We start from the raw sequence: 17,277 nt of genomic DNA on the forward strand, positions 1-17,277 counted from the left end.
GGACGTCATGCACGGAGGCCGGAGGGTGGAGGTGCGGCACCCGGGACCGAATGTGCAGACGCTGCTCTGGCTTAGTCCGTCCAGTCAAAATACTCCTGTCATTTTCCCAACCCAAAGCAGATTATGACCTGCAGATTGAAAAAGCAAAGCAAGGACCTCACCACACGAACTGGGGCTGCGGAGCAGGGCTTGTTTACGGGCTGCCGGTCCCCTATCTCCCTTCCTGGTGTGGGCTGGAAATGGTTTCTCTCATGTGAGATGGTCTCTCAGTAGTATTGCTAAAATGCTGAGCACCCTGCTGTGATCCCAGGGCACCACCTGATAATACAGTGTCTTCCTTCAAGTAGCACTTACCAAGTGTGGAGGACTCTGAAGTGGTAAACAACTTCACAGGGACACAAATTTCACACGGAAGAGAAGAGCAGCTACCAAATGCTTTTCAGCTAAAAATGTCTGGCAAGTCCTTTTGGCCGACGGGAAACGGGCCGAATAACAAACTGTAACAACTTGTGAAATTTGACATTGTTCATAAAGGAGTCCATGCGGAATCAAAGTGTTGCTTGAATCTTTTGCAAATGCTCAAAGCCCACAAATAACCTCCTGAAGCAATCACTGGGCCTCAGCTAAGACGTTCGTTTGATGTTCTCCAGCGAAGTAATGGAAGAGCTTCTCAGAGAAGACGGGGCCGTCCTTTATTCTGCCTGCTTCTCCACTGCAGCGCTGATGCCCTTGCATTATACGTTCCCCATTTGACAGACGATTGAATTAAAACATCCTTTGTCATCAGAAACATTGCTCAGTTTGTGAAGTGACCAAAGCATGGCTGTGAATAATTATGAGACCGTGTTGTGAAGTGGCCACACATTTTCATTAGCACCTCCAGACAGCAGTGCAGGGAGATGGGGAGCTAGTCTCCAGGCCCGTCTGCATCAACATTGATGTATCACACAGCCCTGTGAGTCTTAACCATTCAATTAGGAGCTCTGCTGAGGCTGAGGCTCTGTCAGGGAGAGACCAGGAGGGAGCAGGACAAGATCAAGAGCGCCTTCCTCAAACACACTTCAGCCGTCGGGCTCATCAGTCTTCCAGGCCGTGAGCGGCGGGGCGGCCGAGGGCCAAGACCCCCCCAGAAGCTGGGCCCGGTTCAGGAGGCCGCGCAGGTACTGTAGGGCCATTCATCCCCATCAGCCGGAGAGAACACGAACGCGCTCGTGACCTTCACGATGGGGAACGGGGTCACACCCCGGGCAGGGGAGGCGGGAAATCGCATTTTCATCAGCATTTCTCTGGACACCAAACCACATTAGCCCGGGAAAGTGCTGATGTGTGTGTTGTGTTTCCCGAGTTGGCATCGCAGCACGGCGAGGGAATTTAGCTGGTTAATGTTGTGAGAAGGGCAATTTGTACAATATCATCAAGCATTCAAAAAGTGTTTATGTACATGCTGGGGTCCGAGCGGCCGCGGCATGCTAGCTCTACTGTACAAAGCTACGCCGCGTCGCTCACGCGCTAATCTGCGCCGCTCGGCGATTAAAAGACTCGCGGGTCCTTGAAAACGACAGCGAAGCCGAACAAACAGGGAGTTCTCAAGTTAACCGTGCGTCTGGAGCCACAATAAATCATTACAATTACGGCGACACGCAGCTGCTGCGGATAGCGAGGAAACTTTAAAGAGTTCACTTCACTGCGTTATTGTCCCAGGGCTTCACAGGTGCAAACAATTTCGGTTTAAAAGTGTGAACAGCTCTAATGGTTCAACAATAAAACATTACGCAATAAAAAGAGACAATTTATGCCAATATGACACAAACATTAATGAAGATCTATAGTTGGGAAGGATGAAAACACAGTGGCTGCATCTATTACGGAGACACAATTAGCTAAATAAACTATGTGATATATGAGGCTGCGGTTGTTTGCTTTACACGCAATACAGCTTCGGAGACAACACAATGGACCCGCGCTCCATTCACCGTATGCAGGGGGTTATTTGTAAAAGTAGGAATCTTTTTTTAAAGGTTTTGTTCATGACGACGAGAGTCTCGGCCGCAGCCGGGGAACGGGCTTAAAAAACGGCTGCATTAACGGAGCGCCGCGGTTTTGTGTGCCTGCGTTTCAGCCTGGCGCTCGCTCCTCGTTCAAGTGGGAGCCTTTTGTTCTCGCTCGTATCAGACAGTCATTGTGTTGAAACTCCGCAAAGTGCTGACAGTAAAGGACAACCGTGCTTTTTCAGGTGTTAGCGCTGTTAATCATAGCAGAGGTATCTTTATTTCCACATGAGGAGAGCCCAATAGTTACACAGCGGCTGCTCAGTGTTGTGTTGCATTACGTTATAGATATTTATGGATCTGCTGAGCTGTATAGAGGAGCCTATACTGTACTGTAGGTGTGTGGCTTCACCTGCACACTTGGTCCTGGCCCTCAGAGGAGGTCCCGGGGCTCCGGTGCCTCCCTCCAGAGGTCTGGTGAGCAGGACGCTGATCTCGTACTCCGTGTCGGGGTCCAGGTGGCCGATCTTGTGTGTGGTCTTGTCCACGGGCTGCAGGTCGTACATGGTGCCGGACACCGTGCGGTACTCCACCTCCCGGTCGATGATGGGGCCGTCACCGTTGATGGAGTTGGCGTTGAGCTGGATCCAGAGGTAGGTGGCGCCGACCGCCGTCAGCTGGGGTGGAGCGATGGGCACCGGGGGTTCTGGAGGAAGACAAATGTGTTAAATGGGCCAACGGAACACGATTTCACAGCACAGAAAGTGACGTCGGCAAACCAAACAATGAAGGTGAGCAGAATCAATTTGTGATTTTAAAGCCTCAGCCACATCCAGATCCCCCTGAAGCACATAAAGAGGGTTTTCATGTTTTCCAGTAATCAAGGTACACGTTCGAGCGCTGCCACGCAGCGATCAATAGTCCCAGCGAGTCCAACGCTACGGCTCGTCTTCGCTAGCACAATGACTGAGTAATCACGTGCTCTTTGAAAGTGACGGCAACTTCTAGCGGAGGTGTAGACGGAGCCGCCCGGGCCGAGGCCGCTCCCACAGAACGCGTATTGATTTCAATCAGAGGCCGCGCACGCTGCTTTACAACCGCTTTAATCGCTCGACTTGTGACTTTTGAGGAATTGTGTGATTCTGCGAGTATTTAAAGCCAAGTGTGGATGGAACAGCGTGAACCATACTGAAGAATGTGAAGCCTTGCCTGTTTACAAGACCCGCACATTTCTGCAAGTTACTTTGGTTGATATCTTGGTTAATTATTATTTTCATATTTTAGCCATACAGCTCAGGTTTATCTGCTTCAGACAAATGTGGCGTTCACTGACAACCTTGAGGATGACCTTTCACCCCGTTTGTCTAATCTTGCTTAAACTTTATGCTGCTTCTAGTTTAATGAGGCTGCTTGAAATGTCAGACAAGTTATTTCCACTGTTGGATATTTTCAGGGTTCCAATATTATAATACCTTGTAAAGAGACAACGCAATAACATCTGAGGGGGCGTTCGTGTAAACTCTGTAAGGACACTTTTATACTTTTGTGTAGCCTCTTCACAAAAATGCACAGTCTCAGTCTCATTATTAATATTATTCCTATGAATTTAATTAGATGGGAAGCAGAACAAGCCTGTGTCCTGCTGCCACTGTCAACAGAAGTCACGACCCACTGCCGGAGCAATGCTTAGGAATCTACCCTGGTCACGTACCACGATAGCGACACGTCCCAGGGGCCGCGGCGCGCGGCTCTAATGAGCGCACGTGTAACAGAATAATGCCATTAGTCGCCTGGCTGCTCCTCGCGGAGTTGTCATGAGAGCAGGAAGTCTCCAGACACGCTGGATGCGGTGTCCTACGGAGAATTGGCTGCCGCTCAGCAGATGGTTCCCCCGCGGTGACCTCCAGCGCAGGTCCCTAAACTGCCGGTAATCCCAGCTTCCAGCACTGCTGTCAAACATCACCTAGAGCGAACCAGCTAATCCAGCAGGTCCTCCCCTGGATTTACACGTGCTGCAGCCGCCTACATGCTGGAGCCAGACAGTGGAACGAGGTGATCTGGAATGGGCTGCAACCACAGGCCTGTTTTGATGGGAGCTCAGGGTCTTGTTGTGTCTTTCTGTAAAAGGGGTTTAAGTGGCTTAAGTGGCAATATGCTCCGATTAACAGAAACCAGCACAGACTCATATGGTTCCACTGTTTATGGATTTATATCCTTAATTCACTTGTTTTTGATCAAGACAAACAACAACAATCTGGATTTTATTCATCTATCACGGAGGACAATTTCAGATATTGCTCGAGCTAATTCATGAAAGGGATATAAGTGAGAAAATATTTATTGTGTTATATTGTAACGCTGCATCTCTGACTATCTGCCATCATCTTACACAGCATCATCATCCGACTAAAGGATGCAAACACCCAAAATGTGAAGCACAGGCTCTGCACTCACACACTTAAATGCATTTGCCGTGCTTTCGTTGCACCGCAGCACGTCTGCCGCAGCCGTCACTCATTCCTTTTATTGCTCTATTAATAAGCATTAAGTATTTTGCTTAACTTTCAGAATTCAGCGCCTCACAAAAGCGACGGCAGCTTATGGTGATGAAACATTCCTGTAGGTACAGTAATCCCGCTCAACAGCCGCGGCGGACGCGCCGAGAATAAAGGATTACCGGTGTGAAATACACTGAAGTGCTGAAACACTTCAGGATATTAACGGCTAAACTCTGTTCAAGTGAGGTGGCTTTGTAGCTGCCGGGGCTCCGAAGGAAACCCCCCCCCCACGTGCCCCGTCGCCAACGCGGCCGAACGCCGGGTCGGCGAGCAGCTGTCCGACGGCCCGGCGACAGCTGCGTCCTCCTCTGCCACAGCACCTGCCTGCTCGCAAAGGCACATCACACACACACACACACACACACACACACACACACACACACACACACACACACACACACACACACACACACACACACACACACACACACACACACACACACACACACACACACACACACACACAGAGAACAAATGACGCACCTAAAGATAACGCCAAGTCTAAATAGGTCTTTGATATGTTGAGTCTTTACATTTAAAAAGACAAGACCAACAAACTCTAGCATTTCTGACGTTTGAATTATTAATTGGTTCTCAAGACTCTCACTTAATTTTCCTTTCACTGGCTAATCAATTAATGGATCATTTGACACAGAACACGCACGCACAGTAACACAGCTGCCACTCTGCTCTGTGCTAGATTAGTCCGACCTGACTGTTCGTTACTTTTATTTGTGTTACAATCACTGAGCCTCTCTTGTTAAGATGCTCCTCATTACGTTGTGTGCTCTTCTAATTGGTGTAAAGAATTGATCTTCTCCCGGTTGAGATGATGCGGCCACGAGAAAATGATGAGCTCCACCGGCCGGCCTTCGATTTTTGGTAGCTCATCTCATTAGCGCTGACACGGCCGCGCCGCCACCGCGGCCCAGGATGATGCCGCGGAGCTGAGCGGGTGCTTTGAGGTCTCCAGGTGACTTTAACCAGGCCAAGAAGAGAGCCGGCACTTGGACGGGGAGTTAATTATCCCTCTTTCAGAACCGCTGGCTGCACAACAGGGGAGCGGATCACAGGAAGAGGCTGCACCGGGCCAATCCGTATGGCGTTATGGAAATACATGCAGAGCGCCTCTGCATCGGCACATAAATCTGACTGAGTCCTGGCATGAGAAGCAGAAATGATTATCTGGGATAATCAAGCATTCACTCTCCTCGTGTTGAAGAAAAGGCAGTGTATGGTAATGAGGTACGGGGAAAGTGTAGCAGGCTCATAATCCACAGAATTGCTCCATGGTCACTCTTCCAAAAACGAGTCACGGATGCGGTGAATACACATTTAAGGAGGATTTACGACTCAGGCGCGTTGCTGGGAGGGTTAAGCACTTGTTTTATGACTGGTACGATAAGAGAAGATATCAGCTTTTTTATGTATGACACTTAAAACCGAGAAAACGCCTCTTTTCTTCCTCCTGCGAGTTGGCTCATGTCAGAGTCCTTGAGGTGTGAAATCTCTGCAGAATTTAAAGAGGGATGCATTACAACATTCGATAAACGCTTGAATCTGGAAAATTACTGTATTTTAAATATTTATGACTAAACCACTTTGCTCTTAACTGGTTTGTCTTGTGTAGGAATAAATCAAGTAACGCACTGGAAGCAGCAATCAGCAAAAATATTGCTGTCTAGCGAGTGTGTGTGTGTGTGTGTGTGTGTGTGTGTGTGTGTGAGAGTGAGGACGTGCAAGTCATTGTGTTGCTGAATTTATGCACAAGTGCAGTTTGGAGTGCCTTCAGTGTGTCAGTAAATTTTCTTTGAGTACACCACTGAAACCCACTGATACACTCGGGCAGAGAGACTTTATCTCCCTCCTCGCTCTGGCGTGTCTGGTCCCGGCCATTCTCGCATGATTGACAGACCTCGATCCGGACAGGCAGGATTAAACCTATCAATCACATAAAGCTCGGAGACAAAAAAATAAAAAGAAAGAACGTGGGGGAAAAAAAATAGGGGCAGTAAATTCAATTGAGAGCACAGGGAGAAAATTGAGGTGAAGACATATAGGAGGCCATTACTGGGCTATGGGGCTGTAGGAAAGTGAGGCCTTGCAGGATTTAGTTTTGGATGACTCCATAAATTCATATCAAATGACTGCAGGAGTGAAATATCAGTGAGGCTACTGTAAACCTGGTGCCTCCTGCCTTTGTGCTCCTTTAGGTGGGACTGTGCTTGGTCAAGGACAGCATTAAAGCCCTGTGCATAACAAATGCAGTATTTTTAGCATCGCCTTAGAGGACGCCACATGTGCGACCGCGCAGCGTTTCCTGTTGACTTTGCCGTTTGGCGTCCAGGTTCATCTGCTTTGGGCTCAGTACTCACGTTTTATGGTCAGCTCGCCGTAATTGGACACGCCGACCCCTTTGTCCGAGTGGACGATGCAGCGGTAGCGGCCAGAGTCGCCCTTGGTCGTGTTCTCCACGTCGAAGGTGCCAATGAAGCGCCGGTTGTTCCAGGGCTTGGTGGCTTTCATCGGGGCCTCCCGTCCGCCGATGCCCTGTTCAGACCAGAAACACGGGTGAGCAGAGCCCCGACTGGGTCTCAGGAGCCACTCTGTTTACGTTCCATTACTCCCAGAGGCGGCCGATAGCGTAAATACGCTAATCTAATCACACACACACACACACACACACACACACACACACACACACACACACACACACACACACACACACACACACACACACACACACACACACACAGTGGGCTCTCCCCAGCTGTCACCCCTCACAGCAGGCAGATGGGGGACATTTGTTCATTAGAAATATTTCTTCATTACTGTCATCGGGGGAGTTCACTTAATGTTTGTTTTCCAGCTTCTGTGCTAATGAGGACGTGTTTGTTAAAATGATGGAGTACCTGGCAGAGGACCTTTACCCGGCGTAACGCTCCCACTGATCACATGCGTGACAGTGTGCTTAGCAGCGGAGCTGGCAGGGTTACGTCTGCCAGATGCACTACCTTCGCTGCTCGGAACAAGGTCAATCCAACGCTGCTGTGCAGCTCAGCTGCGCCAGATATAGTACACAGCACCCACCGAGCCGGCGTCTATGTAGGTTAAGACCACGCTGCGGTGAACTGAAACAACCGGGATCCACTGAGGACGCTGCAAAAATCTGATGAGCAGGTGAAATCTCACACGCGGGGAAACCGCACGGATGAGACGCTTTTAGCTTAAATGTCTCACACGGCGCTGGCAAAACATAAAGAGCGGATTATTTTAGCAAGTTTGATGACTGTTGAATATGTTTAGACGGTAATAGCTGGGAGCTGTAAGCGTCTGACACCTTCTCCCACCTAGTGTGTTTGCACTTGTACTACTAATGAGCTGTAATATTCAACTTCTGCCGTCCTCCAGTGCGCTTAAAACCAGGCAGCTCCACACGGAGCTCAAATATAAAGCGTCAGAAGCGCCGCTGACTCCAGATCAGCACGCAGATGCAGAGGCCCGAAGCCGGTCCCAGAGCTCTCACCTGAAGCCAGAGGCGGAAGTTGTCCCGTTTGCGTCCGTTGACGGTGCAGTGGAAAGACGCCGTCTGCCCAGCGTTGACCTCGACCCCTTTAATAGTCAGGAAGTGAGGTGTGGTCACTGCGAGACAGGAAACTGTTTGTTAGGCAGCAGCAAAGCACTTGATTAAAGCAATGGGTTTGTACTTTATGAGAATGAATCACCCGTGTCCTCAGATGTAACTCAGATTTGTATGCACCGCGATCCTGCTCCAGACGGAGCTAAAGGCCATTTTAGTCAGAACGCACCTAAACGTGCTCCCTGTTTAAAACAAGCCACCAGAGACTGAACTCTGAATTTCCTCTGTCTCTCTCGTCGACTGAGGGGAACGTTGCGAAAGCGTTCCCCTGTTTTTAAGCCGTGCTCGTTAGCGGCTGTACTCGTAAACCGGGATGGTCCACGGGAAGTAACTTATGTGGAGCGTTTCTGATTAGTGCAGCCATTCTCCACAGAAATAGGGCAATTCAGTGGAGCGACCTTGATTTGAAACATAACCAAATCTCTAAAGACTTGGCAAAAGCTAATTCTATCACTTTCATCATCGAGACTTTGACTGCTCACTATTTCATAACCTCGACTTTGAACCGTACCTCCTTCATGACTGTGTGCTGTCAATCTATCCAACGGCAAAAGAGACCAGTCAGTTCCTCTCATTGGCAGCGCTGCCTTTAATAAGCGAAGGGGAAGCAGACCACCCAGTGGCGTAATCACACCTTTGTTCTGGATGTTCCGCGTGCTCGTATAAATAGATAATGAAGTGGCTGCGCTGCTCAGATGAGTCACTCTGATCACTTTGCTTATCATTCAAAGAAACCCAGTTGCCACTTAGTGAGCTATTGATCCGCTCACATCAATCACGGGGCGAGGCATCCGCGACTTACCGAAATACATCTATATGCAACACCTAGCGTTATATAAATCCATTTTATTGACGTAACATTTGTAGGAATTCAGCCGCTTTCAAATAGTTAGCAGGTCATTAGCGCCTAACAATCAGAGCTTGATACTTCGGCTACGAGGGGCCGAGTATAAATCAATTGATGAAAACCCATGTGCTATTGATTTAGACTTAAGACTCCAGCATATGAAAAGCTCTTAACATGAGCCGAGGGTGACGAACGGTATATGAACTAACACGAGTCCGAGCTCAGAAGCACAGATGAGAGGAACCCGGCAGAGCTCTCATCCCCGCGCTCCGGCATCGGCGGCGCATCCCATAAGTCAAGCGGGGACGTTTTAAATATGCCGGTGATGATGCATCGATTAGCTCTGCACTGGATTCTGCGGCGCTCTTCTGTTCAGCGGAGGCAGCAGAATTCTGAGCGTCCGGGTCCCAACAAGAAGCAGGACGTGCTGCAGCTCCTTGTTTCACTCCCACCTCTCGGGACAGATTCAACGGAGCCGCTCCGACATTACATCCTGAGCACACTTCAGCGCGTCACCTGCGCGTCCATAAATCTTCAAGCGGCTCGCAGGAGGGCGGTTTACACTTTGGACCGACTGCATCGCGCCTCCTCGAAGGCCCTTCGTCGGACGGGGAGAATAATGATGCGGGCGTTTGAGCGGGAGTCACGGCGGCGACAATGACTCTTTGATGATATTCTTTTACGGTGAAGGTAAAAAGGAACTTACTGCACTGGTGGCCTTGGACCACAACGGCTTTGATGGCCAGCAAGCCCCGCTGGCCCGAGGTTACGGCTTCAAACACAATCTGAGGAGGAGAGAGGAGACTCATAACAGCGGTGATGAATGGGCGCGTGTCTTCAAATGGCATCTGAGTGAGGCGGCGCCGGTGTTCGCAGGAGTCCGGCTAATGTGATCTTCCTTTAGCCGGGCTGCAGCTGGTCACACAGCTGTGGGCCACCGACGTTATTTCCACAATATGTCACAGCTGATAGGTGTTATGACATGCAAGTGTTAAATTAGGTTTAGGCCTTGAGATGATGCCATGTAGACACCTCATAAGAACAATGCTTAAAGGATACGTTCCTGAAACTCAGTTCTCCACAATTATTACCTTTTTGACGTCATCCCACAAAGCTGTGTTTATATTCTTTGTTAACTAGTTTCAAACTAGGACTTCACGAAATCGAGCAGACTCATAACAAGGTAAGGTTTCATCTGCTGAAGATTTAAAGTCCTGTTCTCCGGCGGGTTGCTAGGAAACATCTGTAGCAGCACCAAATCAAAAGGAATTCACTATGTTACCACTGTTCAACACTGATGCTTCACACTCCAATGAATTTTGGATCGTGTTTCAGGAGGACAAACGTTGTGCTCGACCTTCCAGGCAACTGGTGCCAGTGGCTCCTGGTTAGCTTCCAACTTTAACTACTACTACTACAATATGTGAAGCCCACTGCGAATGTCCAATAAGGGCATGGAGAAGGAGCCGGGATCACTCACAGCTGCTCTGGGTGTAGCCTTACTGCTTTGAGGAGTTAGTTGCCGTCACTGACAACAAGAAATCTGCAATCAGCCCCAACTGCACTGCGTTGGACAGACTCCACCCTATTTTAAGCAACGGGCTCTGCTGCCAGACAAATGGTCCTAAGCTCCAACAGAGGGTGTGTCCCTGCCGACCGTCAGTTATGTGCTCCCTGGTCTGCAGCGCGGTAAAAGGGGAAACAGAATGCCAGGGTGTGGTGGACGGAGCCCTTACACCACACACGCTGCTGCTACACATGTTCTGCATGCCGCTGTTCACTAAAAATAAGTGCGTTTCTGCCGACGGGTTGCTACGGCATGAATATGTGTAGTAATGGGTACACTCCCTGCTAGCTGAGATTCCTCATGCAGCCCAGGAATGTGGAGGAGGAGGAGATAGTTACCATTGTCATCTGGGAGGCAGGATGCCTTCAGATAAGGCTGTCTAATTATAAATTTCTTTTTTTGTCTCATGAAATATGAAAGTGAATGTCTTGGGCGCCAATTATGGCCTCATTACAGGCTAATTTAAAGGAAATTAAAAGGCCAACCACTCCATATATTGCCATCAGACAAATGAACTGGCCCCCACTCTCTAATTGAAATCCTTTGTTTGTGCAACAGACATCAGTCAGCCTGCCTAATGGCTGTGATATAATTGATTCCAACATCAATGATAGTGCAGTGCATAATTGGGCCTGACCCACAGACTGGAAATATTCACATGGGACAAAAGCAGTTGATGTCACAGCAAAGTTCATCATTCTCATTTGTCAGCGAGGCAGACAGTGAACCCGGCGTTTAATGCTTACATCACCGCTGCCTGTCCCCAAGGGGCCGGGTAAATGCTATATTACAGCGGGATTGATTAGCTCCACCACAGGCTCCACCGTACAAGTCAAGACACACGAGAGCGTGCGGGCTCTCATCTCACACTGGTTTATCGTTGTGTGAATGAGGGAGATTTATACATTTAGTATCAAATTACCGTGCTTTTTGCAGTGTTCTGCCGTTTCGTAGAGGCACAACAATCTGAATTAAAAGTTTTAGGGATGACCTGACACAAGAGTAATTATCATAGGCCGAAAAACTCACAATCACTCATAGTTTTACCTGTAATTAAAAAATAATTTCCAAGTATCAGGTGGCTTCTCTTTGACAATCTCCTAGGTTACTATGCAATTAAAGACTCCCTATAATTAGTGTTGTTAATTAGTGACAATTTCAAGCATCAGACTCTTTTCTTGACAGAGAGGTGCTCGGATCATGAGCACCATTGCATTGGCCCATGACGCAATTTGGTCTCTGGAACAATTACTATAGGAGACAGAGGTTCCACTGGGAGGCAACAGATGCTGGGAGTTTCCCAGAATGCAACAGCAGTGCACTATTCATGAAGGCACCACAAATAGAACATTACCTTTCCTTATTATTTAAAAGAACATGCTAATTTATGATTTCATTTCTAAATAGTCATGGACAGTTAGCGCTGTTAGTCTGTGATTAGCTACTGTTTCAGCCCCATAGTCTGCATGTTGCAAAATACATGGAACGGATGCTGCAGCATCTTTAACCAAACTGACTTTAAATCATTATGTCTCCCAAGAGTTATCATTCTGTCAACGAGGAGCCGTGCCTGCTAATGCTACTGTAGCTGCAGCACATTCTGTCCCTCTCAACTGTTGCCTCCCACCCTCTCGTCTCCGTCTTTGGCCCATGTTCCTCTCATTAAACCTCCTGTGTTGCATCCAGGAGCGAGGAGCTCAGCGGTGTCCCTTGTTAACCAAGTTATCAGGGTGGCTGTGATGAGCAGGCAGAAGGACTCCCCTCAGCTCCGCCACGGAGCAGCGCCGCCAGGCCATAATGAAATAATTCACCAAGGGGCCGTCTCCCATTGGGAGGGTAAGGGGTCTCTCTGCATCAATTAACATTTGGTGGACTCGTGGAACAAGCCCGACGAAGACTAATAGCCAGGCAACTGTGAAATCACCTCTCCTCGGCCAGCAGTCATGTGCATTGGTAAGTGAAAATGAGTTTTTAGAATTGGAAAAAGAGAACTGGCTCAGATGGAAGAGAGGGAGAACATATTACCATGGATACCACAGTAGCCCCAGAAATCAATAACCTTAGGTGTTTTCAAAAGGGCCTTTGTGCGATTGTTTGGACCTTCTCAAATAATAAATTTGGCTTGCTCCGCCCAACGAACAGGCTTTAATGACTTTGGCTTAAAGAAAAAGCCACTTTCACAATGAGCGGCCCAGTTTCCCGCGCAGCCTCACCTGGTAGAAGTTGGGCCAGTAGGTGCTGACGGCCAGCTCGGCCTGGGACCAGGAGCGGGAGGCCGGGCCGGACACGTTCCAGACGGGCATCCCCATGGGGCTGTTGTTCTCTTTGATGTAGACGTTGAGGTGCCCCGGGTGGCTGTTGTCCCTGCCTCCTATGTAGTAGTGGAAGGTCACGCAGTGGGTGTCGTTCTCCTTCAGCTGCGGAGTCAGCAGCAGGGCCTTCTGGCCCGCGAAGCGGCCCGACGTGTTCACCATCATAAAGGCCGAGCCTAAAAACACAGTCATCGTTTATGATCGCTGCATTTGCTAAATGGACCTTGTGCGACGCTCTAATAGGTTTTAATAGGTTCTAATAGGTTAACACTTCCTGATCGCAACAGAGGCTTTAATAACAATACTTTTGGGTTTAGGTTCATGATTCTGTTAGATGCTAATCTTTCAGACTGAGGGTTTGTGCTGAGACCTTGCTGAGGGTTGTAGCACGAGCTCCGTAATGAGGAACGCTCTTATCTTCTGCACTGATAGAAATAATAAATAGAAACGATAGAAACTCTCCAGTCGATACCATTTATCAAAATACAAAGACAGAGAACGACTAATCCCAAAAATGCTGCATGTCTGAGACGAGTGCTCATCTCCTCAATGACAAAGCGAAGGAAAAATGATGAAAAATCAATAAGTTAAAATATTATATTTGCCAAGCAAGCCCCATTTAGATTTTATCGCCTTGGTTCAATATTAAAGGTTAATATAATTCTCTCCCCTCTTGCCAATAAAACACGAGTGAGAATTATTATCCTGGCAAACCTTCAAGTAGATGCAGAACACATTCTATTTGTCATCATCCTATTTAGCTTGGCTTGGTAATGAGATGGCACAAATCATAACAGTGTTTGAGGCACGGCCAAGACACACTCGGTTTATGTGGAAGGATTTCTTGCTAAGTGCGCTGGTGATTGGAGCCCATTTCGCTTGGAGGTGAGACAAACAACCTGTGAGCTGCGCTCTGCCGCGCGCGAGGCGGCGGATCCTCGCCATCGAACTCAACATCTGCCGATTCACTCAGATATGATGTCAAAACGGGTCCATAACGTTGAGCGAGGCTGAGCGTCAGCCGAGCAGCCTCTCCCCAAACCCTATTTGCTCCATCAGTGACTCGCGCTTGCCCACTTGTCTTGTTGTGCTGCGCTCGCAACGCTCACCAACTCCATCTGTCTTCAGCTCCAGATAACGAGCGGGGGGTTCTGTCATGTTTAAACAATGCAACGGGAGGAGGGGGAGCGGTGAGTGGGGATGACACACAGTCAGCCTCCTCGTTGTGCGTCAGGTGTTAGCAAGTTGTTGTTTCAGGAGCCTCGACGCGTTGGGATCACAGCAGCGTCGTCTCTGAGGACGGGCAGCATGAAACCACGTTACACTGACGGCCTCAGTCACAGGCTGATAAATCAGTCCACGGAGTTCAGTCCAAAACACAAACCAACTGGGGCAAAAGAACTTTTACGTAATAAAAGCTTAGTGATTTGTAGAGTAAACAGGAAGTGACTTGAAACACGTTTTCTAGTTCCCTGCTTGTTCTGTAAATCAATGACACTAAGTGTTTACATGCAATAACATGAAAGAGGCTGGCAGAGCCTGGAGTGTGCAGCCTGACCTCCAGCTCCATCACCATGCAGTTCAACACATTCTATACTGGAGACAACTTTATGGTCTAAATGGGATGTAAAAGCGTGAATGAGGGAGCTTTGGACGGAGCCGGGGTCTTCATCAGTGAGGAGACTTGCTCAGTTGTCATGGAGATAGCTCCGTTGTCATCACATGACCCAAGTGTAGAACTACATACTGGTTCCCATGACAACTGGGCATCGAACACCTAGATCACATGACGACAACTGATATATCACCATGACGAGTCAAAGATGAGTTAAATGAATATTATCTCCCTTTGTTTACGGCATAAAAACATATTTTCAACTTGTGATCAACTATTTATAACTGTTGTGTTCCTGTGTTACAGTATCGACGCTGCTGCACAGAACGACCCCTCTGTTCGGATTCAAAAACACACTCGCAGCTCTTTAATGTATTATTCACCTTCAGTTCGTCTCTGATTCAATTGTGGAGGCTAATTACCTCGGAGGCTACAGGAAGTTGAGCGCGTACGCGTGGAAGGGCAGGAGTTGAGCTGACTTTGAGACACGTGTTTGTCCACCTTCAGTCAGGTGCTGCTCAACGAGGGCTCCGAGGTCTCTTTAATCAAATTCAGCCATCTGCTCAGGTGTCCAGAACATCTCTGCTGCTTCCCTCTGGGACGTCAGCCGCCCTCGGCGTAATGCGAACCAGCACAAATAATCACTTGATGAATTGTTCAGTTGTAGCTTGTGTTGCGGTTGTTGGCACCTGCGCGGCTCCGCGCTGAAAACAAAGGGTTTGCTGCTCATTTCAAACAGACCCGTGGTGAAATTGGAGCTCCGCTGCCGGTAATTAGAAATGAAAATCCTTCACGCTGCATTTGTATTTACAGCCATTAATAACATCTTAAATAATAAGAGGTGCATTTCGTAAGTCGCTTCTTGTTTAGTGAAGCTTTTAGTGTTTAAATAAAATGACTTGATGAATATTTCTGTTGCCTGTGAAATGGCCGTCACCAAATACAGACCTACAAATCTTCCCGATCTGCGTCAGTGAACTCGATCACGGGGGGGGGGGGGGGGTCTTTCCTCATTACTGACCAGCAGAAACATAACACAACGCACGCGAGTGACAACATTCTGCCTCCGCGCGCTGCTATTGTCGCCGTCTCAAAACAAGTGAGGAAAATGACAGGACAGCGCTGATTGTCATTCAGCCTCCACGCTCCTCGTGCCTAATGACCACACACTCCGCAGGACCTGCTGCACCATGACAAGCTAATTAGCCAGCGAGACTAAGAGCAAATTATAATGACACTGTGTTAGTGCTGTGCTAATGTGCTAGTGATGCACAGGGGTGTTTTCTCGCTCTCCCCTCCTCGCTCTCTATCTCCCGTGCCTTAACAATGGCATGTTCAAGACCAATTAAAAATAGAGAGCTCTCAGCCGACTGGAGACCTGTCTCTGCAACTTTGTAAAGGCCAGGGCTCTGCTATTGTCTGAGGTATTCAGAGGAACAGATTTATTATTATTCCAATGTAGGCCACCTTCACCTTCCATTACAATGATGGCTGAACATGGGGAACATGGAGAGTGTTTTGAAAAATTAATTAGCAAAAAGATGAAGTGTTCCTGCTGCAGACGCTACATACATTCGCGTTACTGTGTGGATTTCATTATGCTGGAGCGTTTTAGACGTTTTTATCAAGGACACCGCGCATGAATAGATGCTTCTGCACTAACTATACATTGAATGTCAGACACATAGTGGTCGAACACTCGCACTCACTCCGTTTACCAAGCGTCTTGTTTTGTCGGGAGGACGACTCGTTTAACACGTCCGAGTCTGAGCCTCCAGCTCTGGAGCTTGGGTCCATCTTGGATGACCACACCTCTGCACCCCCTCCCCACCCCCCACAGCAGCTGCTACCAGCATAGCACACCTAAATGTGTGACAGCGCTGTCAGCTGTCGAGTTGCATTGTGGGTAAAACAGGCATCAAGTTTTGACAAGGAAGATTGGTGGGAAAAAAAATTTAATTTTGATTCTTTTGCTGCTTTTAAAAATTGTTCACCATGTCCAGAAACTTTATGGAGATGCTAAACACATAGAAATGTTTGTGTCAAAAGTAATAACACACACAGGTTAATCCTTCGGCTCAGTCACAGCAGCTGGGAGATGCTCAGTTCCCTCAGCTAAGACACGATACAAAACCAGCGTCTAACAATTCAATTCACTTAGAGCTCAGAGCTGCGAGTCACCTCCTGGCGCTTTACAATGCAAGGTTCAAGACCTCACGAAACACAGGAGTACAACTATGCACAGGAATCCAATAATAAACACTTCTGAGCTGCTTTAACGCAAAGGTTTTTCGACTGTAGCACCAACACCAGCAGAACTCTGGTATTTCAATCTGCTCATCTGAACCAAACCACTTTACAACATTATCCAGAGAAAACAGTCAAAGCGCCCGCCGTAATCCCCTGAAAGCCTCACCAAGTCATACACGGTGTGAATCTCAGCCTTTATGAAAACAATCAAACTCCATTTGGAAACGGCAGCTTCTCAGGATTACAACCGTGTGACGCGAGCGCATCCTAAACTCGTCACTCCCTGATGTCCAGTCGTTTCTCACAATCACTGTAGAGGCTGGATTTGATTCGGGGTTTGGAGGAGAACAGGGACCTTAGCCAGTGAATCAGCCTAAAGGCATCACTAAAAGCAGTAGATCACATTTTAATGCAACGATTCTTGACCACCAGAATTACAAAATAAAATACAGCCATGCAGGACTTGAACCCAGGAAACGTGTCCTTCTGCTCCTCCTGTT

The 17,277-nt window shown here is 48.2% G+C and overlaps 1 protein-coding gene across 9 annotated transcripts in view; it reads right to left on the reverse strand.

The window, feature by feature from the left end:
* Positions 1–17,277, reverse strand: part of LOC114843946 (receptor-type tyrosine-protein phosphatase mu-like) — a 101,918-nt gene that overhangs the window by 57,131 nt on the left and 27,510 nt on the right. For all 9 annotated transcript variants that reach the window (XM_055503686.1, XM_055503685.1, XM_029130845.3 and 6 more), the window contains exons 3-7: positions 12,814–13,088; positions 9,740–9,818; positions 8,073–8,188; positions 6,922–7,096; positions 2,401–2,694 (exon numbers count right to left, since the gene is read on the reverse strand). In XM_055503686.1, the coding sequence (XP_055359661.1) occupies positions 2,401–2,694; positions 6,922–7,096; positions 8,073–8,188; positions 9,740–9,818; positions 12,814–13,088 (939 nt within the window). The remainder of the gene's footprint in view (positions 1–2,400; positions 2,695–6,921; positions 7,097–8,072; positions 8,189–9,739; positions 9,819–12,813; positions 13,089–17,277) is intronic.

Source organism: Betta splendens, chromosome 17 (assembly GCF_900634795.4).
Source record: "Betta splendens chromosome 17, fBetSpl5.4, whole genome shotgun sequence".
Taxonomy (NCBI): domain Eukaryota; kingdom Metazoa; phylum Chordata; class Actinopteri; order Anabantiformes; family Osphronemidae; genus Betta; species Betta splendens.